Raw genomic sequence first — 25,744 nt, 5'->3', positions numbered from 1 at the left:
CCCCTGGCGAGTGACCACTTCTAAGTGTCCTAGTTTTTGACCTCAGTCCCTTGTCTTACCGAACTCTTTAGGTCAAAGAAGAGGTCAGACCACCAGGCTCCAAGACCTCAAACCAGGGTGTAAGTTGACTGGTATCATTCTCATGTTGTGAAGCTTTAGAGCAGGGCTATTCAATTCCGGTCCTCTTTTTCTAATCAGGTACTGATTCAGTGCAATTAACTACCAGGTAGAAACAAAAAGCAGAAGTGTTTCGGCCCTCCAGGACCGGAATTAAATAGCCCTGCTGTAGGCTTAAAATATACTTTGGGATTTTGGCAGTGTGAAGGAAGTTGCTAACTAGCGTTAGCGCAATGACTGGAGAACTACCTCTGACATCCTTCATACTGGACTTAGAGACATAAAAACGGTATCCACAAGTTCATCTGTCTCTGGGGAAGTAGATAATGCTAAAATCCCGAAGTATCCCTTTAAGCAGGAATCTTGAGTGTGTGACTAAAGGGATCACAGGTTTCTGGGGATTGGAGTCCATTATGGTAACCTTACAGAGGAGGAGAGGAAGCCTCAGACTATTGAGATGTACCTGTCACGTCACTGGTGTCTTACCTGGAGATTTGCCAGCAGTACTGTGCTTCAACCAACTGAGCCATTGGAACCAGACACACCCTGGTAGCTCCTGACACCAGACAAGTGTCTTCTCGCCACAATAGGAGACAGTTACTCATTAACAAGCCGATGTGAAAACAGGCACAACGTGGAAGAGCGTTGTTATTCTGTTCTGGATGTAATGTCACAGACGGTTGCACTTTTTAATTGCACAACAAACGCCTGGTGTTCCACGCTGTGTTTGGCTTCTGTAATTGCTTTGTAAATAGTATGATTCCTTTATTTTCAAATGACAGCCTCGCTGTGGGAATTGCAGCCATATCCCAACATAGCCTAAAGATTAACAAACAGGCAGTTTATAGTATGCAACATTCACACAAATATAAAAGATATTCAGCAACTCTTGGGGGACGATACTTTATTATTAAAACCAACGTGTTTATTTATTTATGTGTTTTTTTAGCCTTTATTTAACTAGGCAAGTCAGTCCGACTCCCTGATGAAGACTATTGGTTTTGATAATAAACAAGTATGTTTCTTGTCAACTTATATTGTCCTTCAAGAGTTTCTGAATATCTTCCAGATATCCAGTTTTTTCTATTAATGCAGCTTGGTTGCAAAGCGAACCACAGTTGACCTTTTCCCTCTCCCAGTCAGAGAGCTCACACACTGTGCCCTCACCAGGTACTGTAGGGAGACTGATGTGCAGAGCCAGGCAGTGTGCCCTCGCCAGGTACTGTAGGGAGACTGATGTGCTGAGCCAGGCAGTGTGCCCTCGCCAGGTATTGTAGGGAGACTGATGTGCTGAGCCAGGCAGTGTGCCCTCGCCAGGTACTGTAGGGAGACTGATGTGCAGAGCCAGGCAGTGTGCCCTCGCCAGGTACTGTAGGGAGACTGATGTGCTGAGCCAGGCAGTGTTCCCTCGCCAGGTACTGTAGGGAGACTGATGTGCTAAGTCAGGCAGTGTGCCCTCGCCAGGTACTGTAGGGAAACTGATGTGCTGAGCCATGCAGTGTGCCCTCGCCAGGTACTGTAGGGAGACTGATGTGCAGAGCCAGGCAGTGTTCCCTCACCAGGTACTGTAGGGAGACTGATGTGCAGAGCCAGGCAGTGTGCCCTCCCCAGGTACTGTAGGGAGACTGATGTGCAGAGCCAGGCAGTGTTCCCTCGCCAGGTACTGTAGGGAGACTGATGTGCAGAGCCAGGCAGTGTGCCCTCGCCAGGTACTGTAGGGAGACTGATGTGCTGAGCCAGGCAGTGTGCCCTCGCCAGGTACTGTAGGGAGACTGATGTGCTGAGCCAGGCAGTGTTCCCTCGCCAGGTACTGTAGGGAGACTGATGTGCAGAGCCAGGCAGTGTTCCCTCGCCAGGTACTGTAGGGAGACTGATTTGCAGAGCCAGGCAGTGTTCCCTCGCCGGGTACTGTAGGGAGACTGATTTGCAGAGCCAGGCAGTGTGCCCTCGCCGGGTACTGTAGGGAGACTGATTTGCAGAGCCAGGCAGTGTGCCCTCGCCAGGTACTGTAGGGAGACTGATGTGCTGAGCCAGGCAGTGTTCCCTCGCCGGGTACTGTAGGGAGACTGATGTGCAGAGCAAAGCAGTGTTCCCTCGCCAGGTACTGTAGGGAGACTGATGTGCAGAGCAAAGCAGTGTTCCCTCGCCAGGTACTGTAGGGAGACTGATGTGCTGAGCCAGGCAGTGTTCCCTCGCCGGGTACTGTAGGGAGACTGATGTGCTGAGCCAGGCAGTGTTCCCTCGCCGGGTACTGTAGCGACTGGAGCATAGGAGGGGAAGATGAGACACTAAAGCAGGTTATTATTGCATTAAAGTGTTACTTTCCTTCAGAAGTGTTGGTTAGCCTCTTCGGTGGAGGTAGGCTCTGTCTGTGGAGGGCAGTGCAATGTGTTGGGTTATAACAAGGTCTGTAGGAAGGCAGGGATATTCAAGTGTAAAATGCTAGAGATAGGAATGTGTGTCATTGGCACAATGCTCAGTTAGTGTGGGGAGTGAGGTTAGGAAGGACAGTGTGTTTGGCACGATGCTCAGTTAGTGTGGGGAGTGAGGTTAGGAAGGACAGTGTGTTTGGCACGATGCTCAGTTAGTGTGGGGAGTGAGGTTAGGAAGGACAGTGTGTTTGGCACGATGCTCAGTTAGTGTGGGGAGTGAGGTTAGGAAGGACAGTGTAAGTGTGTGATATGCAGCTGGGAGAAAGATTCTGCACAGGTGTGTGTGTTTGAGTGATATGGCAGGATTTACTTGCAGCTGAGCGAAGGTGTGTGTGTGTGTGTCATTAGCTCTTTCATTAGAAGTGCGGTGCTCCAGTGCAGAGAGGGGGCCAAGTCAGTACCCATAGACACCTCTGCTATCTCAGTCTGAAACCTCCACGCACCACCTCTCATATCAACCCTTCCTGTTCTATTTCAGGACCTGGGCAGGCATGTGGCAGTTGGGTGAGCATAACAGCACGCCTGTCCAGGAGAGCAAACAAGCACAGTAGCCACAATCCTGCTAATGCTTAGGACCTGTGATCCCTTTGGTCAACCATACATACACTATCAGACGATCCAGACAAACACAGGGCTGCTCAGATAATGTTTTTGGTTGAGTAACCAAATTGGAGTTTGCATAGGCTTTAAGCTGAACTGCGTGAGTTTACTTTAAGTCTGTTCTGGTTTCTCCTCATGTGTCTTGCTGCTCTGCTCTTTCCCTCCCTGTTGTGTGAGTAGTCAGACAGCGACAGTGGCAGTATGAGTATCCGCTCCCAGTCCGTGCCCAGTCTGGAGCCTGGCAGGGGCCTACTCCGCACCAAAAGCCCTGAGCCGGCCAAGACACCGCCCGGGGTCAGGGTTAGGAGTCCCTCACCACCCAGGGTACGCAGGGACGTAAAGGTCCCTGAACGCTTCAAAAGTCCAGTTCCTCCGATCCAGACGCCAGCACAACGCTTCAGGAGCCCTGACCCACGCAGAGCTTCCATGATTAGCCCTGAGCCTGTGCTGAATGGGAACAGCAAGCCCAATGGATCTGTTAATGGAAGTGCCGTCAATGGAAGCTCTGCCAACGGCAGTGCCAACCAGCCAGACCTGGACAACGATGATCAGAGCCTTACGCGCAAGAAGGTAGTGAAGGTGGTACGTCGAGTGGTGAGGAAGGTACTACCTGCAGAAGAGGAGGCTGCTCCAGCTCCTGAGCCTACCAAACCTGCCCCTGAACCTGCTAAATTGGTGCTATCGCAAGCACTAACATCTGTGCCCAAGGTCCCAAAGGTTCCACTGTTCTCTTTCAAGCACGACACCATCAAGACATTGGAGAAGGACAATATATCAGCTGGGCTGGCCAGCCTCATGGTCCGCGGGAGGACCAGGGACCGCCCTCGCACACGCAAAGATGGGCCACCTGAAAAAAAACAAGAGGAAGCGGTGAAAAGAGAGGAAAAAGAAAGTCCAAAGGTTGATATTAAATCTAGCCCTAATGTCGGCCCAGTTTCAAAACCGGAGGATAAGACTCCCGTGTTGGCTGCACCTGCCAAAGTTCCTCCTACTGCTTCTACTTTGACCTCGGTTCCCTCCAAGTCTGCACCCGCAGGTTTCATCCCTGCCTCAAAGCCTTCCTCGCTCTCCCCTCCCGCAGGCTTCATCCCTGCCTCAAAGCCTTCCTCGCTCTCCCCACCCGCAGGCTTCATCCCTGCCTCAAAGCCTTCCTCGCTCTCCCCTCCCGCAGGCTTCATCCCTGCCTCAAAGCCTTCCTCGCTCTCCCCACCCGCAGGCTTCATCCCTGCCTCAAAGCCTTCCTCGCTCTCCCCTCCCGCAGGCTTCATCCCTGCCTCAAAGCCTTCCTCGCTCTCCCCTCCCGCAGGCTTCATCCCTGCCTCAAAGCCTTCCTCGCTCTCCCCTCCCGCAGGCTTCATCCCTGCCTCAAAGCCTTCCTCGCTCTCCCCTCCCGCAGGCTTCATCCCTGCCTCAAAGCCTTCCTCGCTCTCCCCTCCCGCAGGCTTCATTCCACCACCAAAATCAGCCTCCCTTTGCCCACCTGATGGGTTTGTACCAGCACCAAAATCAGCCCCTCTTTCCACTCCAGCAGGGTTTGCACCAGCCCCAAAATACACTGCTGTTACTTCTTCAGTTATCACTGCAGCCCCCAAATCCTCTCCAGCCATTCCCCCGTCATGCTTCGTCCCACCACTAAAATCGACCCATATGTCCTCACCTGCCGGGTTCATACCAGTCCCAAAATATACACCCCTTTCCCCATCTGCTGGTTTTGTCCCCTCTTATAAATCCTCCCCTGTCACTCCCCCTTCAGCATCCATTCCCACCTCCAAGTCCTCCTCCAGTACTCCCGCTACAGGGTTCGTCCCAGACCCCAAGGCCTCGCCTCTCTACCCTAACCCTCCCAAGTCCTTGGCTCTCTCCCCTCCTCCTGCCGTCATCACTCCCAAGGCGAGTACCCTCTCTCCACCACCGGATTTCATCCCGCCCCCCAGACAGCCAACCGTGAAGAAGCCTGAGGTAGGCCTACTGTCCACACTGCATGGACCACTTTTGAGACCACTGTGTGAAAAACCGGATGGTAATTGCTAATGCACAAACAGCACTTTTTGCGTCTCCATGATAACTCCAGTAATTTTTGTGTGTGTGTGGGGTGTAATTTTAACTAACTTTACTTATCTTGTTGAGGTCTCTACTTGTTAGCAGAGTTTCAGCTACATTTTGGTGCTATGATGGGCCCAGCCTGCCAAATTGCTCTCAACTCCCTATTGAAGTAATTTGTTTCTTCAGAACTTTCTCATCTGCACAAAGTCAGTTTATTTCTCAGTCTGTCTAAGGGTGCAGTCTCATGGGGCTGAAGCTTTTGTTGTGTTCGATGCTCTGATACCAGCTCCATCTCTCTCTGAGTTTCTCATGGGGGATGGAGCCTGTCTCACACAGCTCTCCTTCCTCACATCTCTCTCCTCTGAGACGCCAGGGCTGCTGAAACAGCTTCCACCAAAACAAGTTCAGTAGCTCTTTTCCCCCCCAGCCTCAACCCAAGAGACCCTGCTGTCATCTGCAGCTTGGAAACATTGTTTATTGAGGTTAGCCTGTGGGGGGGTTTTCCAAAGGAGGAAAAAGCATATCGGGTTGGAATGTTCTGTTGTTGTGGCCTGGAGTTCCAGGGAGACCCGCAGAGCTAATTACCGATAGTGACATTGTCTTTCTGGGAAAAAAGTTCAAAGCTGTGCTGCAGCCACTTTGGCAAGCTTTGGGATAAGAGAACTATCTATACATTTTGCAGGTGCCAGATATTTTGAAAAGCTTTGGTCTTTTTGCTGGATTCTCGCTGCTTTTTGGCAATTACGGGCCTCTCAGGGTCTTTGTTTACTTGGCTAGCTGACCACAGGCTGGCTTTGACCGCTACAGTGGCTATCTGAATTTGCTATAGTTGTCTAAGGCTAAAGTTTGCTTGTGTATTGTTATCCAAGCTAGTTATAGTTTTGCTTGGCTTTGCCCTGTGCATTGAGATCTGAATGATTTCACATCCAAGTCGACTGTTGATTTGCTCACTACCTTAGCTAGACTCTGGACGTCTAGAGCATGGCTTGTTGTGGGTTTGTTCAGCATGGTTGTATCATTTCTTTATCTTATGGACTACTTGTATGTGTGTGTACATTACTTACAGTGTGCTTGTGCTCGTGGATGTATCTGTGTGTATAATTTTGAAGGTGAAGGCTTTGGCAGCCTCTCCCCTGTCCTCTGTTCCCATTGAGAAGGCTTCACCGCAGAACAATTCATCAACCGTTTCATCAAAGACTACCCCAACCATTACCCAAAAGGTGTGTGTGTGTGTGTGTGTGTGTTGGTGGGCCCCACAGCATTCACACAGGTCACTGTTGCTATGCTGTAGACATGAGGTATTGTAACCAAGTGTGTGTGAGTTCAGGATTGGCACGGCATCTAGAGAACATCTCATAGCATGAAAAAAAAGTACACATTTCTGTTGTCTATGAAGCAGTGTTGAGTGTTGAATGTGGTTCGCTAGAATAGTGCGCTTTGATAGCCTAGTAGTTTCAGAGCTCAACCTGTTGGTGATCTGACCTCCAGGAGGTGCCGCTCAGTCCCACTGAAGAGGCTCTGAGACGCCTGGAGAGGATCTTCACTGCTCCTGTAAAGACCCACCTTCCCTCCTTGTCTTTCTTTCTTTCTTTCTCTTTCTCGCGCTCTCTTTCTCTCGCTCACCATTTCTCTATTATTTCCACTCCCTCTGGACTGCCTAGATATATGCTTCTCCTCTCATGTGTTTCACTTGTTTAATCTTTACTTTCTTCCCTTCATTCATTTTAACAGGACACATTAACATTCCATAAATGCGTTTTAGAGGTGCTTATTTATTTTTCATTAACAACCCATCATGCTCTTTATCTCTCTTTCTCTCTTTCTGTTCTTCACTGGATGTTCAATCTTTATGCTGATAGCTAATAGTCATTTGTCATTTTATTTTTTGGCACATTTAATTAAAAGTACAGATTTATTAATTTGGGCCATATCCATTGCTTGGCTACCCAAACGTCTTGCTCCAGCCAAATGCTACGCCACGCCCACGGACGCTAGTTTCTTTTCCACAATGAATCTGGATCTTAGTACCTCCCCGACGAGTTCTAGAACGCAAATACAGAAACGGATGGATTAGGCCAGAGCCTGATTTTTTTTCACAACATCCCTCATTTTGACATCACTACAAATTACTTCATTCATGGCAGTCTCAGACTGAAGTATGTATCGAACATAGAGCAGCGGAAGAATTACATTTGAGTCGTCAGGCAACCATATCCATGCATGACTGGGTTACTGCATTCTCATGTTCACAATTCATTTAACTAATTTTCTGTCTATGCTGCTGTCTTTTTCCATTCTTGTTTTGTCACCTGTCAAACATTATCTTTCTCTCTCTCCCTCCCTCTCTCTTTCTAATTGGTGCTTGGCTGCATCTTTCTGTGGCGGTTGTATGGCTAGCTGGAGCCGGTGGTTCGTGCCTCAGCTCCGCTCCTTTCTCCGGCCCCAGCCCCAACCCCCCCTCAGGTAGTGTGGCCCCCAGGCGTCCCCTCTGGCGGCCTGGTTGGAGTGTGTGTTCGTGTGGCGTGTTGGAGTGTAAGCCTAAATTCCTCTTCTAACTTACCCCTCTCTCACCCTGCCTGTCTGTAAGGTTCATCTGTAATGGTGCTTGGTGTTTGCTCTTCCTCATTTGTTTCAGACCCCAAACTCTCTGGTATTTGTCCCTGATATGACCTGGTTCAGTCCTTGCTTGCCCTTCCTGTTTCTGGAACACAGATGATATTAAACAGTGATAGTGTCTAGATGTCTCAAAGGAAATCAAACAGACCTTGAAGTGCATGGAAACTGACTAACCAACCCAGACAAAGGACTTTAATGTGCAGTTTTTTTGTTGTCAATAGCATGGCAGTGAATGGATGGTCGCATGTTTGTTTTCTTTGTGGTGTCCAGTCGCTGTGTGAGTGAATGACAGTGGGTGGTGGGTTATCGCGTTTGTATGTGATTTATGACTGTCAGGTGTTCCTGTCTCGTTGCTCTCTCTGTCTCCACTTTATGACATGATTAGCTCATCTCACAGACATAGAGCCTGACCTCTCCTTGTTCTTTGCCATCCCCCAGTTTTTTCTCCACATTCCTCCCTGGTCTTAACCCTGATGACTTACATAATGTGCTCGTTACTTTAAATGGTAAAACACTGGTTTGATAATGTCTGATCATGTTTTCAATGTATGTCTCAAAACTCTAAACAAAACTTTTGAGAATAATGAAGGATTAGTTACTATTTCATTTGGACCAGATGAACAGTGGGTATTAGCCAACAAGCCTGGTCTTTGGCTCAAGCTGTGTTCATTCAGTCCATAAGTGAAAAGTCTGTAGGGATATCTCTCTCCACCAGGATCACCACTATGCATTACTCTCTCTGTCCCCTATATATATATATATATCTGTCTATTCCAGCAGATGATGAAGGATGATGCCATGCTGGATATGCATAATGTTTTGTGTTGTTTGGTGGATTGCTACCCATCTTTCCACTGTAGCTACTCTCTAACTATGACCTTTGACCCCTCCTCTCACGCATGCCGTCCTCCAGGGACAGGTGGACGAGGACCCCGTGGCCATCCTTCAGGCGTCTCACGCCGCTGCCCAACAACCCAAGGTCTGGCCTTTGCTGTGCCTGTGTGTAATTCACCCCCTCCACCTCCCACGTCCACCACTCCCACCACCGACCCCTGGAGTGCTGTGTACTCTGTGTGTTGTGATCCATTGCAGTGTCACCCCCCACCAAACACACCTGCATAGTATTCACGCACAGCCAAGCCACCCGCACTCCTTTGGCCATCTTTCACCTAATTAGAAACATTTCAGGGGGAAATCAACACTCAAAATGAAGCTTTTTCGATGGCACTTAAGATACGTGGTTGTCTGGATTCCACAGGGTCAATCATATCATCACATTTTGTCTCGTGTAGATGTCATTGCATGGCGTAAGTTCGCCATTAAGGAGGCAAAGAGACAGACGCTGCAAAAAACATCACCTGATTGTGCCTGATTATACATGATTAGAAATAAGATATATAGGCTTACATTTCACACAATGTGAATTTCATATGTTTTTATCCCCTGTGTTTATGTTTTACTTTATAATGTCTTGTTGTCATCCTTCAAGTCAGTCCCTCGTTGTGTGTTGTGTTGCTGTGCTTGTGGATAGTGTATTTATTCCACTCATACTCCTCCCACCTCTCACCCACCATGCTGTGTGTGACAGTGATGTGCATCCAACAGTGTCTTTGACCAGATTCAGTTCACTGATAATTCATGTTCTCTGTCAGACGTCACTGCCTCCTGCTCTCTCTCTGTCTCTCTCTCTCTCTCTCTGTCTCTGTCTCTGTCTCTCTCTCTCTCTCTCTCTCTCTCTCTCTCTCTCTATCTCTGTCTCTGTCTCTGTCTCTGTCTCTGTCTCTGTCTCTCTCTCTCTGTCTCACTCCCTCTCTCTCTGTCTCACTCTCTCTCTCTGTCTCTCTCTCTGTCTCTCTCTCTCTCTCTCTCTCTCTCTCTCTCTCTCTCTCTCTCTTTCTCTTTCTCTTTCTCTTTCTCTCTCTCTCTCTCTCTCTCTCTCTCTCTCTCTCTCTCTCTCTCTCTCTCTCTCTCTCTCTCTCTCTGTCTCTGTCTCTGTCTCTGTCTCACTCTCTCTCTCTGTCTCTCTGTCTCACTCTCACATACACACACACACAGCCGGAAGGAGCATGTCCAGTGGCGTGTGAGAGGCTTTTGGGAGGTCAAGCATGGTAACACGGAGCGGTCAGGCGTTTTAGGCGACACGCCGAGCAGAGCTGAGCTGGAGAAATGTCTCTCTGTGATCTGGGACTCTGAACTGTGTTTTTATCTCTGCCTTTATCCACCGGCCTCTCCAGCGCTCTGCCTTTCATCACAACATGTACTATTAGCAAGTCCACTGCATGCCCACTGTCAGCCCATTATCTCCAATGCTACTGGACATAATTGTGTAACATGCTATAAGCTCTCAACCAGCTACTTTAAACACGTGAGTGAATGTTATTGATGTGAACAGGTGTGTTTGTAGGGAGCACATGTCCTCTCAAGTCTAAAGCCTCTCTGTGGTTGAAAACTGCTGAGTGGTATCTACTTCAGCCACAGAAAGGCCCAGTGAAAGCTGACATGGCCTAAGGTCATTGTTTTGCTGTGTGTGACTGTGGTCTTCTACACAATCTCTTCCAGGTGAAGACAGAGGAGCAGATAGCCACAGAGCAGGCATGGTACGGCTCAGAGAAGGTCTGGCTGGTCCACAAGGATGGCTTCTCCCTGGGTAAGTTGGACCAGGAGGGATGCAGAGCTTTGCCCTGCTAATTTTTACAATTGCTTTTAAACTATGGGTTATTGTTTTTTCCTGAAACCATGTCTGTGCACACTCCAACCAATAAGTTATATCCCAATAAGTTATTTGTGTGTGTGTGTGTGTGTGTGTGTGTGTGTGTGTGTGTGCGCATAGCGACACTGCTGAAGACTGAGGCGGGCTCTCTGCCGGAGGGGAAGGTGAAGATCAAACTGGAACATGACGAGACAATACTGGACGTAGATGAGGATGACGTGGAGAAGGTGGGCGTGTGGGGGGGGGAACTACACCTTCAATGGGGTGCATGTAGGGGAAAGATCCAAGAAGGAGGGAGTGGGTCTTTGCACTCGTCAGTCAGCCCTTCTGGAGCGTGTAGCAGTCACAGATGGTCAGCCCAGGCACAGGGGATTGTGGGACGTCTGTGGAGAGGGGGACAGGCTAGAGGGGAAAAGGTGTGAGTTTGGCAGGCCTCGATCAGGTGACTCACACATACATGGCACCAGGCCCAAATCACAGAGAGATCAGTGACAGGACGCTTTAAAAACAGTTTTGGCACAAAGCATCAAAAACCTCCCATCATTCACAACATGCTGTCTCCAAGACCTTGACTAGAGGATGTCTGCTCTGCTTTCAGGAGAAATCCTCACCTGGTGTTATAGACGTTCATTTAACTCTCGTAGGGTGAACTGATAAAAAGAGTGACTTTGAACAGTTAGTGTTTTCAAAGCGTCAAGGTCACCGTCTAATCATACATTTGAATCTGTTTGATTAAGGAAGTGCAAACTGGGACCTGTCTGAGGTTGGAGGGAGACATTGTTTTAATTGCATCAAAGACTTGGCATTAGGTTCTTGGTGGCAAGTCACGGTGTGGCATACTAAATCGCTGCTTGACTTCTCTTAATACTGCTCCTCTACTCCTCAGTGAAACTCACGACATTACCAGTGAGATTGCCAGTCTCAAATGGACCCCTAGCCTCTACCCCTATAAAGTGCTCTTTGTTTAGATCAATCTGAAAAAACGAAATAGGTGTAGGCAACCTGGAGAAACTTTTCAAAAGGCATGATGGTAATCTTGGCAGATTTGAATTCTGTTGTTGGTCATTTCTGTAAGCAGTCCCACTTCAGACAAGCAGAATCCCAGTATGTATGATGTTTTCATATTGCTGAGTGTTCCTTTAATAAAGCTCTAGTTTTACAACACTCCTCAGTCATTAATCGTTCACCTTTGACCTTTGCTCCTGTCCCAGGCGAATCCCCCGTCGTTTGACCGCTCTGAGGACCTGGCCTCGCTGCAGTACCTCAATGAGTCCAGTGTGATGCACTCCCTGCGGCAGCGCTATGGGGGAAACCTCATCCACACACACGCCGGGCCCAACATGGTCATCATCAATCCCCTCAGCGCTCCCTCCATGTACTCAGAGAAGGTGAGGAGAGAGGACACACTCAGCAGATACATATCTACACACAGACACACACACACACACACACGCATACCGACAGACAGACATTTCATGACCTTTGAGAACATATCTGTACCACTCCACTGACATGATTCTGGTTTATTCTCTGTGAATGGTTTCATGCATGCTACTTAATGCTATTCTTGTTTGTGCATTTCCTTGCTATTATGTCATAGTATTTCCTGTTAGGGAGAGGAGGATGGATGAATTAAAACAGGAGAGATGACTAGGAGGATAGAGAGGGAAGTCTTCAGAGGTCCACAAAATGACAATGAAATCTAATTATCCTAATGAGATTTAGAGGTTAGAGTATTGAGGAAGCCTGTAGTCTGTAACATCTACTTAACTCTCATCACTCATAACAAAACGACTACCCATTAGACCATACAGACAGGGTGCTTAGCTGGGAATGTGGCAATTTTAAGGACGCACGTACACACACACACACAAAGCCCCTCTCAGGACCGTACAGGAGTCAATGTTGTGCACCTCTCTCTCCCCCATCTCTTCTCTCTCTCTCTTTCCCTCTCCTCGGTCCCATCAGGTGATGCACATGTTTAAGGGGTGCAGGAGAGAGGACACGGCACCTCACATCTACGCGGTGGCCCAGTCGGCCTACAGGAACCTGTTGACCACGCGTCAGGACCAGTCCATCGTGCTGCTGGGGAAGAGCGGCAGCGGCAAGACCACCAACTGTCAACACCTGGTCCAGTACCTGGTCTCCATCGCTGGCAGCACCGGAAAGATCTTCTCTGGTGAGAGAGTCCTCGGCTATGATGAGTTAATCGCTCTCTTTTTGGCCTGGTCCTGGACTCCTTTTCGCCCAGCAAGCAGTAAAGCTAATATTCAGGGATTTTTGTCATTAAATGAAATGTAAAGCATGTTGAAGGACTGTTATAATCCCCTTCCAGATGGTGGCTTGATTACTTAAGTGTTACCTAATGACCGTGGTGGCTTAAATTCACTTAATTACTCTATAGGTAATTTGTCTTAATAGCCTAATATATAATTAAGCACATAATGTGCATGTGTTTGTACACAGGAGGACATTCACTGAGTTGTTACTGATTAGATCAGTGTCAGCTAATTGACTGAGAACTCAGCAGAAATCCAGCCAGGTGCAGTAGGTGTTAGTTAGTAGGGGAAGATAAAGAGCAGTTTCAACATGCCAGCCAGCCAGCCAGCCAGCCAGCCAGCCAGCCAGCTAGCCAGCCAGCCAGAGAGGTAGGCATGGGGGAGAGTGTAGGGGTGTTACTGAGAATTTGGAGAGGAGGAGGGAGGGCAGCTTGATGGAAGCTGGCTTCAAAACCTCGATTCGAAGATCGGTTGTGGTTGGCTCAGTATTCCAGGTGTGTGTGTGTTCGTGTGAGTATGCACTCCTGTGCATATGTGTGTGTGTGTGTGTGTGTGTGCATGTGTGTGCGTGATGGATGAGGGGATCCCCTAATGATGCCCTGTGTAGCTGGGGGATAATTAGCAAAGCTTATCAAAACTCCTCAGCTTCTCCTGGTTAGTTGTAAGGGGCTAATGAGAGCTCCAGAATCCAGCACCAGCCACTACTAGTCTAGACTGTTAAACAGGGGAGCTGCTATGGAAGGTGCAGCAGGCTATATACACTACATGGTATGTGGACACCTGTTAGTTTCAACATCTCATTTCAAAATCATGGGCATTAATATGGAGTTGGTCCCCCCTTTGCTGCTATAACAGCCTCCACTCTTCTGGGAAGGCTTTCCACTAGATGTTGGAACATTGCTGCGGGGACTTCCATTCAGCCATAAGAGCATTAGTGAGGACGGGTGCTGATGTCAGGCGATTAGGCCTGGCTCGCAGTCAGTTTTCCAATTCATCCCAAAGGTGTTCGATGGGGTTGAGGTCAGGGCTCTGTGCAGTCCAGTCAAGTTCTTCCACACTGATCTTGAGAAACCATTTATGTTTGGACCTCGCTTTGTGCACAGGGCATTGTCATGCTGAAACAGGAAAGGGCCTTTCCCAAACTGTTGCCTCAAAGTTGGAAGCACAGAATCATCTAGAATGTCATTGTATGCTGTAGCGTTAAGATTTCCTTTCACTGGAACTAAAGACCATTAATCCTTCTACACCAAACTTTACAGTTGGCATTATGCTTTCGGACAAGTAGCGTTCTCCTGGCATCCTCCAAACCCATTCGTCCGTCGGACTGCCACATGGTGAAGTGTGATTCATCACTCCAGAGAACACGTTTCCACTGCTCCAGAGTCCAATGGTGGCAAGCTTTACACCACTTCAGCCGACGATTGGCATTGAGCATGGTGATCTTAGGCTTGTGTGCAACTGCTCGGCCATGGAAACCATTTCATGAAGCTCCAGATGAATAGTTCTTGTGCTGACGTTTCTTCCAGAGGCAGTTTGGAACTCAGTCGTGATTGTTGCAACCAGGGAAAGACGATTTTTACGCGGTACACGCTTCAGCACTCGGTCCTGTACTGTGAGCGTGTGTGGCCTACAACTTCACAGCTAAGCCATTGTTGCTCCTAGACCTTTCCACTTCACAATAACAGCACTTACTGTTCACCAGGGCAGCACTAACAGTGCAGACATTTTCTGAACTGACTTGTTGGAAAGGTGGCATCCTATGACGGTGCCATGTTGAAAGTCAGGTCAGTTGTAGTTTTCTTCAGTACCGGCCATTCTACTACCAATGTTTCTCTATGGAGATTGCATGGCTGTGTGCTCGACTTTATACACCCGTCGTCAGTGGGTGTGGCTGAAATAGCCGAATCCACTAATTTGAAAGGGTGTCCACATACTTCTGTAAGTTTCACATACCTACATTTACATTTCAGTCATTTAGCAGAAGCTCTTATCCAGAGTGACTTACAGGAGCAATTAGGGTTAAGTGAGTCTGACTAGTAGCCCTACTCTTTAAGTAATGAGGCGTTCCTGCTCATCTTGATCTCAAAAGAGGGAAAGGAACTCCACTAAGAGAATAATTGACAAAGCCTAACTGACATGACATAACATGATTATCAAAGTAAGTCACAACATGGTAGTCAAATCCCCTCACAAATAGAACAGTATTGAATGTGAAATGCCAAAACACTGACATGATATTTTAAATAAATAAAGCTGTTCTCTAACAGTCCTCTGTCCCCCTCGCTGTTCCCCCCTTCCTTCCTCCCTCCCGCCCTTTCTCCCTCCATCCCTGCAGGAGAGAAGTGGCAGGCAGTATACACCATCCTGGAAGCATTTGGGAACAGCTCCACCTCCATGAACACCAACGCCAGCCGCTTCTCTCAGATTGTCTCTCTGGACTTCGACCAGGCTGGCCAGGTGGCCTCCGCATCCATACAGGTAGGCAGTATCACGCACACACACGGTCATGGACACTGACATACGCACACACACATATTGACATCTTGTTGTCCTCTTCCTGTACCTAAGACCATGCTGCTTGAGAAGCTGAGAGTGGCCAAACGGCCAGAGACTGAGTCCACCTTCAACGTCTTCTACTACATGATGTCCGGAGCTGACAGCACTCTCAGGTGATCCCTCTACCATATCTCAGTTGGGATTGAATTGAAGTGGATGGTTGCAGTAGATTGCAGAAGCTTGATCTTGTGTATATAGCACTGTTCTCATGTTAAACTTGTGGTGTAAACTAGCTATTTACTGTGATTTCAACCTGTTCATTTCCCCTGTTTCCTCTCAGAACGGAGCTACACTTTAACCACTTTGCAGAGAACAGCGCCTTCGGAATTGCGCCTCAGTCTAAAGTAAAATGCTGTTATTATTCTCTTATTATTATGTGTATTATATGTCCTTTTCTGAATTTTGTGTAAAACAACTGGAAAACTGTCTTAACTGTGCCCCTCCCTCCCTCCCTCCCTCCCTCCCTCCCTCCCTCCCTCCCTCCCTCCCTCCCTCCCTCCCTCCCTCCCTCCCTCCCTGTAGTCGGAGGACAAACAGAAGTCATCTCAGCAGTTCACCAAGCTGCAGGCAGCCATGAAGGTGCTGGGCATCTCAGTGGAGGAGCAGAGGGCTCTGTGGCTCATCCTGGGGGCCATCTACCACCTGGGGGCAGCAGGGGCCACCAAAGGTAAGGACCCCTAGCCCTGTCCTACTCACTGTAGGATCTCTACTGGTCCACTGCACTACTCACTGTTGAACTAATTGACTGAGAACTCTGCAGTAATCTAACCATGTTAGGATGCTATAAGTGTGTGTTAGTTAGTTAGTGTAAGTTAAAGTGCAGTTCCAACATGCCAGCCAGAGAGGTAGAATTGGGGTAGAGTGGATGTTAAAGGGATACATAAAAATGGTATGCATGAGTTCATCTGACTCTGGGGAAGTTGATAAAGGGCCTCATTGCCAAAATCCTGAAGTATCCCTTCAAGACTTTGGAAGAGGAGGTGGAGGAGGGGCAGGGGCAGGAGGGAGTGCAGGTTGATCGTGTCCACTCACTGTTTGCTGCGCCCACCAGGGATCTCTTATAAAGCTTTCAGTGATACATTAACAAAACATAACTATATATGAATGTAGAGTTGAAGTCGGAAGTTTACATACACCTTAGCCAAATACATTTAAACTCAGTTTTTCACAATTCCTGACATTTAATCCTAGTTAAAATTCCCTGTCTTAGTTATGTTTGGATCACCACTTTATTTTAAGAATGTGAAATGTCAGAATAATAGTAGAGAGAATTATTTATTTCAGCTTTTATTTATTTCATCACATTCCCAGTGGGTCAGAAGTTTACATACACTCAATTAGTATTTGGTAGCATTGCCTTTAAATTGTTTAACTTGGGTCAAATGTTTAGGGTAGCCTTCCACAAGCTTCCCACAATAAGTTGGGTGAATTTTGGCCATTCCTCCTGACAGAGCTGGTGTAACTGAGTCAGGTTTGTAGGCCTCCTTGCTCGCACACACTTTTTCAGTTCTGCCCACAAATATTCTATAGGATTGAGGTCAGGGCTTTGTGATGGCCACTCCAATAATTTGACTTTGCTGTCCTTAAGCCATTTTGCCACAACTTTGGACGTATGCTTGGGGTCATTGTCCATTTGGAAGACCCATTTGCGAGCAAGCTTTAACTTCCTGACTGATGTCTTGAGATGTTGCTTCAATAAATCCACATAATCTTCCTCCTCATGTAGCCATCTATTTTGTGAAGTGCACCAGTCCCTCCTGCAGCAAAGCACCCCCACAACATGATGCTGCCACCCCCGTGCTTCATGGTTGGGATGGTGTTCTTTGGCTTGCAAGCCGCCCCCTTTTTCCTCCAAACATAACGATGGTCATTATGGCTAAACAGTTCTATTTTTGTTTCATCAGACCAGAGGACATTTCTCCAAAAAGTACGATCTTTGTCTCCGTGTGCAGTTGCAAACCGTAGTCTGGCTTTTTTATGGCGGTTTTGGAGCAGTGGCTTCTTCCTTGCTGAGCGGCCTTTCAGGTTATGTCGATATAGGACTCATTTTACTGTGGCTATAGATACTTTTGTACCTGTTTCCTCCAGCATCTTCACAAGGTCCTTTGCTGTTGTTCTGGGATTGATTTGCACTTTTCTCACCAAAGTACGTTCATCTCTAGGAGACAGAACACATCTCCTTCCTGAGCGGTATGACGGCTGCGTGGTCCCATGGTGTTTATACTTGCGTACTATTGTTTGTACAGATGAACGTGGTACCTTCAGGCTTTGGAAATTGCTCCCAAGGATGAACAAGACTTTTTGAGGTCTACAATTTTTTTGTGAGGTCTTGGCTGATTTCTTTTGATTTTCCCAGAACCTTCCACCCCCACCTGGGATATGGATGCTTGATGAAGACCTAAGGGTCAAAACGTTGTTATAAATAAAATCACCTGGGATATGGATGCTTGATGAAGACCTAAGGGTCGACACGTTGTTATAAATAAAATCACCTGGGAGCCTGAGCAGCAGTGTGCAGCATGTTCCTTTCTGTTTTCCTTTACTGTAAGGCCATTCATGCATTGGAAGAACACACAGAAGTGTCCTGGTCAAATTTACTTTCCCCTGTGTTGTGTGTGTGTGTGTGTGTGTGTGGGTGTGTGTGTATGTATGTACAGTGTGTGTTTGTATGTACAGTGTGTGTGTACAGTGTGTACAGTGTGTACAGTGTGTGTATGTGTTATTTCCCAGAGATAAGGAATACATACTCAAATGAAGTGCGATGGCGTCGTAAATTACATTTGCTTCTCATCCATGAGTGGTTTTAATGAAATAATGAGTTGAAAGATATGAACAGGCCACACGCCGAGCCATTCACTAGGCCTCCGAGAGAGGAGCGCTAACTTTGTTCTCTCGCTGCGCACAAAGTCCTTTCAAGTTGTTTAATTTATAAAACTGTTGGAGTGTTGAATGTGTGCAGATATTTCTGTTATGTTAATAAAGACCGATATAATATCTGTGTCTCTGTGCTGATAGTCTAGAGAATGTTTATTCATGCTCTCTGATATTGCCTCCCCCGCAGTCACAGACCTAGACGAATGTGGTAATTAACTTTTTAGAATCATTAGACTCCAGACTGCCCCGTCTCCATGGACTGTGTTCTCTGTGTGCATGTGCGTGTGTGTGTGCTGCTTCTCTTTTGTTATTCACAGGGCTGCAGCAGGGTTTTGAGTTGGGTGGAATCATAAAGCGGGTGGGTGGTGGACTGGGGGTAGACCAGTCTCATGTCAACAACAGTTGCCATGCTTGCACTCACTCACACATTCTGTCGTGTCCCTACTGTCTGTTCTCTCAAATTTTTTAGGTTTTATTCTCTCCCTCCCTCTCTCTCTCTCTGACTCTCTCGTTCTATCTCTCTCTCACACCACTCCCCATCTGCTACTACCGACAGTGTTACTGCTATTACTACTACTACTATACTGAACAAAAATATAAACGCAACATGTAAAGTGTTTCATGAGCTGAAATAAAAGATCCCAAAAATGTTCCATATGCACCCCAAAAATATTTTGCAAAAATTGTGCACAAATTTGTTTACATCCCTGTTAGTGAACATTTCTTCTTTGCCAAGATAATCCATCCACCTGACAGGTGTGGCATAGCAAGAAGCTGATTAAACAGCATAATCATTACACAGATGCACCTTGTGTTTGGCATAATAAAACTCCACTCTAAAATGTTCAGTTTTGTCACACAACACAATGCCACAGATGTGTCAAGTTTTGAGGGAGCTTGCAATTGGCAAGCTGACTGCAGGAATGTCCGCCAGAGCTGTTGCCAGATAATTTAATGTTTGTTTCTCTACCATAAGCCACCTGTAACGTCATTTTAGAGAATTTGGCAGTACATCCAACTTGCCTCATAACCGCAGACCACGTGTAACCACGCCAGCACAGGACTTCCACATCCGGCTTCTTTACCTGCAGGATGGTCTGAGACCAGCCACCCGGACAGCTGATGAAACTGAGGAGTATTTCTGTCTGTAATAAAGCCCTTTTGTGGGGAAGTACTCATTCTGATTGGCTGGGCCTGGCTCCCCAGTGAGTGGGCCTATGCCATCCCAGCCCACCAATGGCTGCGTTTCTGCCTAGTCATGTGAAATCAATAGATTAGGGCCTAATTGATTTATTTCAATTGACTGATTTTTTATATGAACTGTAACCAGTGGTGGAAAAAGTACCCAATTGTCATACTTGAGTAAAAGTAAAGATACCTTAATAGAAAATGACTCAAGTAAAAGTGAAAATCACTCAGTAAAATACTACTTGAGTAAAAGTCTAAAAGTATTTGGTTTTAAATATACTTAAGTATCAAAAGTAAAAGTATAAATCATTTCAAATTCCTTATATTAAGCAAACCAGGCAGCACAATTTTCTTGTTTTTTTAAATTTACTGATAGCCAGGGGCACACTCAAACATAGTTTACAAACAAAGCATGTCTGTTTAGTGGTTCCTCCAGATCAGAGGCAGTAGGGATGACCAGGGATGTTCACTTGATAAATGCATGAATTGAACCATTTTCCTGGCCTGCTAAGCATTTAAATTGTAACAAGTACTTTTGGGTGTCAGGGGAAATGTTTGGAGTAAAAATTACATTATTTTATTTAGGAATGTGGTGAAGTAAAAGTAAGAGTTATAAATAAAATATAAATACTAAACTAAAGTACAGATACCCAAAAAAATACTTGTGGTGCTTTAAAGTATTTTTACTTGAGTACTTTACAACACTGACTGTAACTCAGTAAAATTGTTGCATGTTGTGTTTGTTTTTGTTCAGTATACTACTACTAATACTACTGCTACTACTGCTCCTACTAATACTACCAGTAGTGCTGCTGCTGCTGCTGCTACTACTACTACTACTACTACTACTACTATGACGCCTACTTCTGCTACTATTACTACTAGTAGTACTACTTCTAATACTGCTCCTACTACTATTACAACTACTATTACTATACTTACTACTATTACTACTACTACGTTACTACTACTAATACTGCTACTACTACTATTACTATACTTACTACTGTTACTATTACTACTACTACTGTTACTATTACTACTAATAATGTTACTATTACTACTACTACTACTACTACTACTATGGCTACTACTACTACTACTACTGATATGGCTACTACTACTACTACTACTACTATACTACTTACTATAATTACTACTAATATTAACACTACTTCTACAACTACATTACTGCTATTAATACTACTACTGCTACTAATACTATTACTACTACTACTGTCACTGTTACCACTACTTCTACTACTGTTACTACTACCACAACTACTACTACTTGCTCTCATGAGCGGATTGGTTCCACAGCAGGGGTTGGTCCTACCAGCAGAGGGCAGTGTGTACATGCTTCTCTCCATGGCATGATGCTGTTGTCTGATCAACGCTGTGGGAACTAAACGATTAGCCTCCATCCATCTATTTAACACTTCACTTCACACTATAATGTTTTCTTTTCCATACCTATTAAAAGGGTGAAGGGTTTGGAAGAAAGGATGGTTTCCCCTACCTCTCTGCAGAGGTGATTTTAAGCATCCTCCTTGTGTTCCTTGGTCCCTTAGCACAATTTACTCTTGACAACAGGGGTGGCCAACGCCAGTGTTTGGGGACTGCAGGATTTTGTTCCAGCCCAGCACCAACACACCTGAGAAAACTAGTCATGGTCTAATTTGAAGATCATGATTAGTAGATGTATGTGTGTTAGACCTGGGCTGGAACAAACTGCAGCTCTCCAGGACCAGAGCAGGTATCTCCTCCTCTGAGCATGCCCATGGTATCTTCACTCACATGGTTCTCCTGCCTGGACCTCAGAGCATGGATGGTGTTAGAGCTATAATATACACTGAATGTACAAATCATTAAGGAGAACTTAATAATATTGAGTTGCTACCCCCCTTTTCCCTCAGAACAAATCAATGTAAATAGTACGGTGGCCATTTGATTAATTGTTCAGCAGTCTTATGGCTTGGGGGTAGAAGCTGTTAAGGAGCTTTACCAGGCGATGGTAAGGCAGTGATGCAACCGGTCAGGATGCTCTTGATGGTGTAGTTCTAGGGCTTTTTGATGATCTGGGGACCCATGCCAAATCTTTTCAGTCTCCTGAGGGGGAAAAGGTGTTGTGCCCTCTTCACGACTGTCTTGGTGTGTTTGGACCATGATAGTTTGTTGGTGATGTGGACACCAAGGAACTTCACGCTCTCGACCCGCTCTACTACAGCCGGGTCGATGTAAATGGGGGCGTGTTCGGCCCTCCTTTTCCTGTAGTCCACGATCATCTCCTTTGTCTTTCTCACGTTGAGGGAGAGGTTGTTGTCTCTGACCTCTTCCCTATATTCTGTCTCATCGTTGTTGGTGATCAGGCCTACCACTGTTGTGCTGTCAGCAAACTTATTGATGGTGTTGGGAGTCGTGCATGGCCACGCAGTTGTGGGTGAACAAGGAGTACAGGAGGGGACTAAGCCTCAATTCGTCGGGGCATGGACTCTACAAGGTGTCAAGTGTTCCACAGGGATGCTGGCCCATGTTGACTCCAATGCTTCCCACAGTCGTGTCAAGTTTGCTGGATGTCCTTTGGGTGGTGGACCAATACTGATACACACAGGAAACAGTTGAGCGTGAAAAACCCAGCAGCGTTGCAGTTCTTGACACAAACCTGTGCGCCTGGAACCTACTAGCATACCCTGTTGTCTTTCCCATTCACCCTCTGAATGACACACATACAGAATGTCTCAATTATCTCAAGGCTTAAAAATCCTTCTTTAACCTGTAACCTCCCCTCCAATTACACTGTTTGAAGTGGATTTAACAAGTGACATCAGTAAGGGATCATAGCTTTCACCTGGATTCACCTGGTCAGTCTATGTCATGGAAAGAGCAGATGTCCTTAATTGTCACGTTCGTTGTAGTGAGGAGACCAAAGCGCAGCGTGATGTGAATGCATATTTTTAATAGAAGACGACTGAACACGAAGAACACTAAACAAACTAACAAAATAACAAAATAACAATAACAATGAGTGCAGACATGCAACTTCACATAGACAATAACCCACAAACCTAAACTGGAAAATGGCAAACTAAATAGGATCCCCAATCAGAGACAACGATAAACAGCTGCCTCTGATTGGGAACCAATCCAGGCCACCATAGACCTACATATGTCTAGACCAGACACACACACCTAGACATACAAAACCCTAGACAAGACAAAAACAACACATACCACCCTCGTCACACCCTGACCTAACCAAAATAATAAAGAAAACAAAGAATACTAAGGTCAGGGCGTGACATTAATGTTTTGTGACTCAGTGTATGATAACATGTCTGTTCTCCAGTGATAAATGTAAATTGTTAATACATGAACTGTGTTTCTAACCTTCTCTCTCTACTTGCATGTTTGCATGCTGCGTTCTTGACATGCAGAGGCTGACGAAGGTAATGGAAAAAAACATTAAAACCAAGCTCTTCTTTCTTTCTTTTTTTCCTAACTTAGTCTTGTAGATATGTCGTCTTTCTTAATGCCTTTATCATTCTACCCAGACGTTCTGTCATTAGCATTTTTATTGTTTTCTTTCCTCTCTCTCTGTCTCTCTCTCTCTCTGTCTCTCTCTCTCTGTCTGTCTCTCTCCCTCTTTCTCTCTCTCACACGTTGCTTCATGAATCAGAACTTTGTTGTCCTTTAAAGCTCTCTGTCTGATGTCTCTCCATGTCGCCTACTTCCAATTCCACAGCACTGTTATTATTATTCAGACCCAAAGCAAAAGCAAAGCTTGTTCATTTGAACCTGTTTGGTCGTCCCCCAACCCACAGGGGAACTTTCTAGTTGTTTGTGTCAGAACATTGTTTTGATTCTCTATGTTCTGTCTCTCTAGTCTAGATTGTTCTTCTTGGACTCTGTGGTAGAGTGTTGTTTGATGAGAGGTTAGAGGCAACCATATTGCCTGAGTCGCTGTGTCTCTGAAAGCGCTCCAGGAAACAGTGGGGGTGATCCGCCACACGGAGCCAGTAACATGGGGAGGCGGAGAGTTGTTGTCAAACCAGCTAACAGTGCTTAGTAGTCTAGTCTCAGGATTGTCTTGGTAGAGGAGGCCTCAAAGCTCAAAAGATGGGCTGCAGTCCAAACTCAAAGTAGACAGCCTTTGGCCCTAAACCCTCAGCCGAGTGTACCTGAAATGTCCCTTGCCCTAGCGAGGGAGAGTGATGATCAGAGAGGCAACGTCCTTGATGGAAATCTTGAAGTTGAGCTTAAAAACAACTAACCTAAAGCTATTTATGTACCTAGCAAGCTAACGTAGCTAGCTAGCTACAGTTACCCATATTAGCAGGCTAGCTAGTTTTATTGTTTGGTAATTTATTCCAATAGATTTCAGAATTCCAAAAAGTATGTGTATGAAGCTAGCTAAATTTGATTGGCTTCTCACTCCGAGATTAAGCCAATTTGCTCAAAAATCAATGTCATATACAGTACCAGTCAAAAGTTTGGACACACCTACTCATTCCAGGGTTTTTCTTTATTTTTACTTCTACATTGTAGAATAATAGTGAAGACATGAAATAACACATATGGAATCATGTAGTAACCAAAAAAGTGTTAAACAAGTCAAAATATATTTTATATTTGAAACGCTATTAGCGTGCACCCCGCTAAATAGCTAGCCAACTCTCGGGAGTTGATAGGCTTGAAGTCATAAACAGCTCAATGCTTGAAGCACAGTGAAGAGCTGCTGACAAACGCACAAAAGTGCTGTTTGAATGAATGCTTACGAGCCTGCTGCTGCCTACCACCGCTCAGTCAGACTACTCTATCAAATATCAAATCATAGACTTAATTATAACATAGTAACACACAGAAATACGAGCCTTAGGTCATTAATATGGTCAAATCCAGAAACGACCATTTCGAAAACCAAACGTTTATTCTTTCAGTGAAATACGGAACCGTTCCGTTTTATATCTAACGGGTGGCATCCCTAAGTCTAAATATTGCTGTTACATTGTACAACCTTCAATGTTATGTCATAATTATGTACAATTCTGGCAAATTAATTACGGTCTTTGTTAAGAATAAATGGTCTTCACACAGTTCGCAACGAGCCAGGCGGCCCAAACTGCTGCATATACCCTGACTGCTTGCACGGAACGCAAGAGAAGTGACACAATTTACCTAGTTAAAAGAAATGTTAGCAGGCAATATTAACTAAATATGCAGGTTTAAAAATATATACTTGTGTATTGATTTTAAAGAAAGGCATTGATGTTTATGGTTAGGTACACATTGGTGCAACGACAGTGCTTTTTTTGCGAATGCGCTTGTTAAATCATCACCCATTTGGCGAAGTAGGCTGTGATTCAATGATAAATTAACAGGCACCGCGTCGATTATATGCAACGCAGGACAAGCTAGATAAACTAGTAATATCACCAACCATGTGTAGTTAACTAGTGATTATGTTAAGATTGATTGTTTTTTATAAGATAAGTTAAATTCTAGCTAGCAACTTACCTTGGCTTCTTGCTGCACTCGCGTAACAGGTAGTCAGCCTGCCATGCAGGCTCCTCGTGGAGTGCAATGTAATCGGCCACAATCGGTGTCCAAAAATGCAGATTACCGATTGTTTTGAAAACTTGAAATCAGCCCTAATTAATCGGCCATTTCGATTAATCGGTCGACCTCTAATCTCAACATCAACTGTTCAGAGGAGACTGCGTGAATCAGGCCTTCGTGGTCGAATTGGTGCAAAGAAACCACTACTAAAGGACACTAATAATAAGAAGAGACTTGCTTGTGCCAAGAAACACGAGCAATGAACATAAGACCAGTGGAAATCTATCATTTGGTCTGATGAGTCCAAATCTGAGATTTATGGTTCCAACCGCCGTGTCTTTGAGTTGGTGAACGGATGATCTCTGCATGTGTGGTTCCCACCCTGAAGCATGGAGGAGAAGGTGTGATGGTGTGGTGGTGCTTTGCTGGTGACTCTGTCTGTGATTTATTTAGAATTCAAGGCACACTTAACCAACATGGCTACCACAGCATTCTGCAGCGATATGCCATCCCATCTGGTTTGGGCTTAGTGGGACTATCATTTGCTTTTCAACAGGACAATGACACAACACACCTCCAGTCTGTGTAAGGGCTATTTGACCAAGAAGGAGAGTGTTGGAGGGCTGCGTCAGTTGACCTGGCTTCCACAATCACCCGACCTCAACCCAATTGAGATGGTTTGGGATGAGTTGGACCTCAGAGTGAAGGAAAAGCAGCCAACAAGTGCACAGCATATGTGGAAACTACGTCAAGACTGTTGGAAAAGCATTCCA

At 45.9% G+C, this 25,744-nt stretch overlaps 1 protein-coding gene across 10 annotated transcripts in view; it reads left to right on the top strand.

Moving 5' to 3' along the window:
* LOC139548170 (unconventional myosin-XVIIIa-like) overlaps positions 1 to 25,744 on the top strand; it is a 184,765-nt gene that overhangs the window by 87,637 nt on the left and 71,384 nt on the right. For 4 of the 10 annotated variants that reach the window (XM_071357637.1, XM_071357635.1, XM_071357634.1 and 1 more), the window contains 9 exons: positions 10,368 to 10,455; positions 10,639 to 10,745; positions 11,730 to 11,906; positions 12,487 to 12,697; positions 15,133 to 15,275; positions 15,366 to 15,466; positions 15,634 to 15,697; positions 15,876 to 16,020; positions 22,850 to 22,861. In XM_071357637.1, the coding sequence (XP_071213738.1) occupies positions 10,368 to 10,455; positions 10,639 to 10,745; positions 11,730 to 11,906; positions 12,487 to 12,697; positions 15,133 to 15,275; positions 15,366 to 15,466; positions 15,634 to 15,697; positions 15,876 to 16,020; positions 22,850 to 22,861 (1,048 nt within the window). Of the gene's footprint in view, positions 1 to 3,342; positions 5,109 to 6,301; positions 6,413 to 6,680; positions 6,744 to 7,589; positions 7,656 to 8,721; positions 8,788 to 10,367; positions 10,456 to 10,638; positions 10,746 to 11,729; positions 11,907 to 12,486; positions 12,698 to 15,132; positions 15,276 to 15,365; positions 15,467 to 15,633; positions 15,698 to 15,875; positions 16,021 to 22,849; positions 22,862 to 25,744 lie in introns of those variants that run through there. The other 6 variants (XM_071357631.1, XM_071357627.1, XM_071357628.1 and 3 more) reach the window with 5 other exon arrangements.

This window comes from Salvelinus alpinus, chromosome 21 (genome assembly GCF_045679555.1).
Source record: "Salvelinus alpinus chromosome 21, SLU_Salpinus.1, whole genome shotgun sequence".
NCBI lineage: Eukaryota > Metazoa > Chordata > Actinopteri > Salmoniformes > Salmonidae > Salvelinus > Salvelinus alpinus.
Note: the sequence above shows the minus strand (reverse complement) of the source record. Positions and strands in the feature narration are given on the sequence as shown.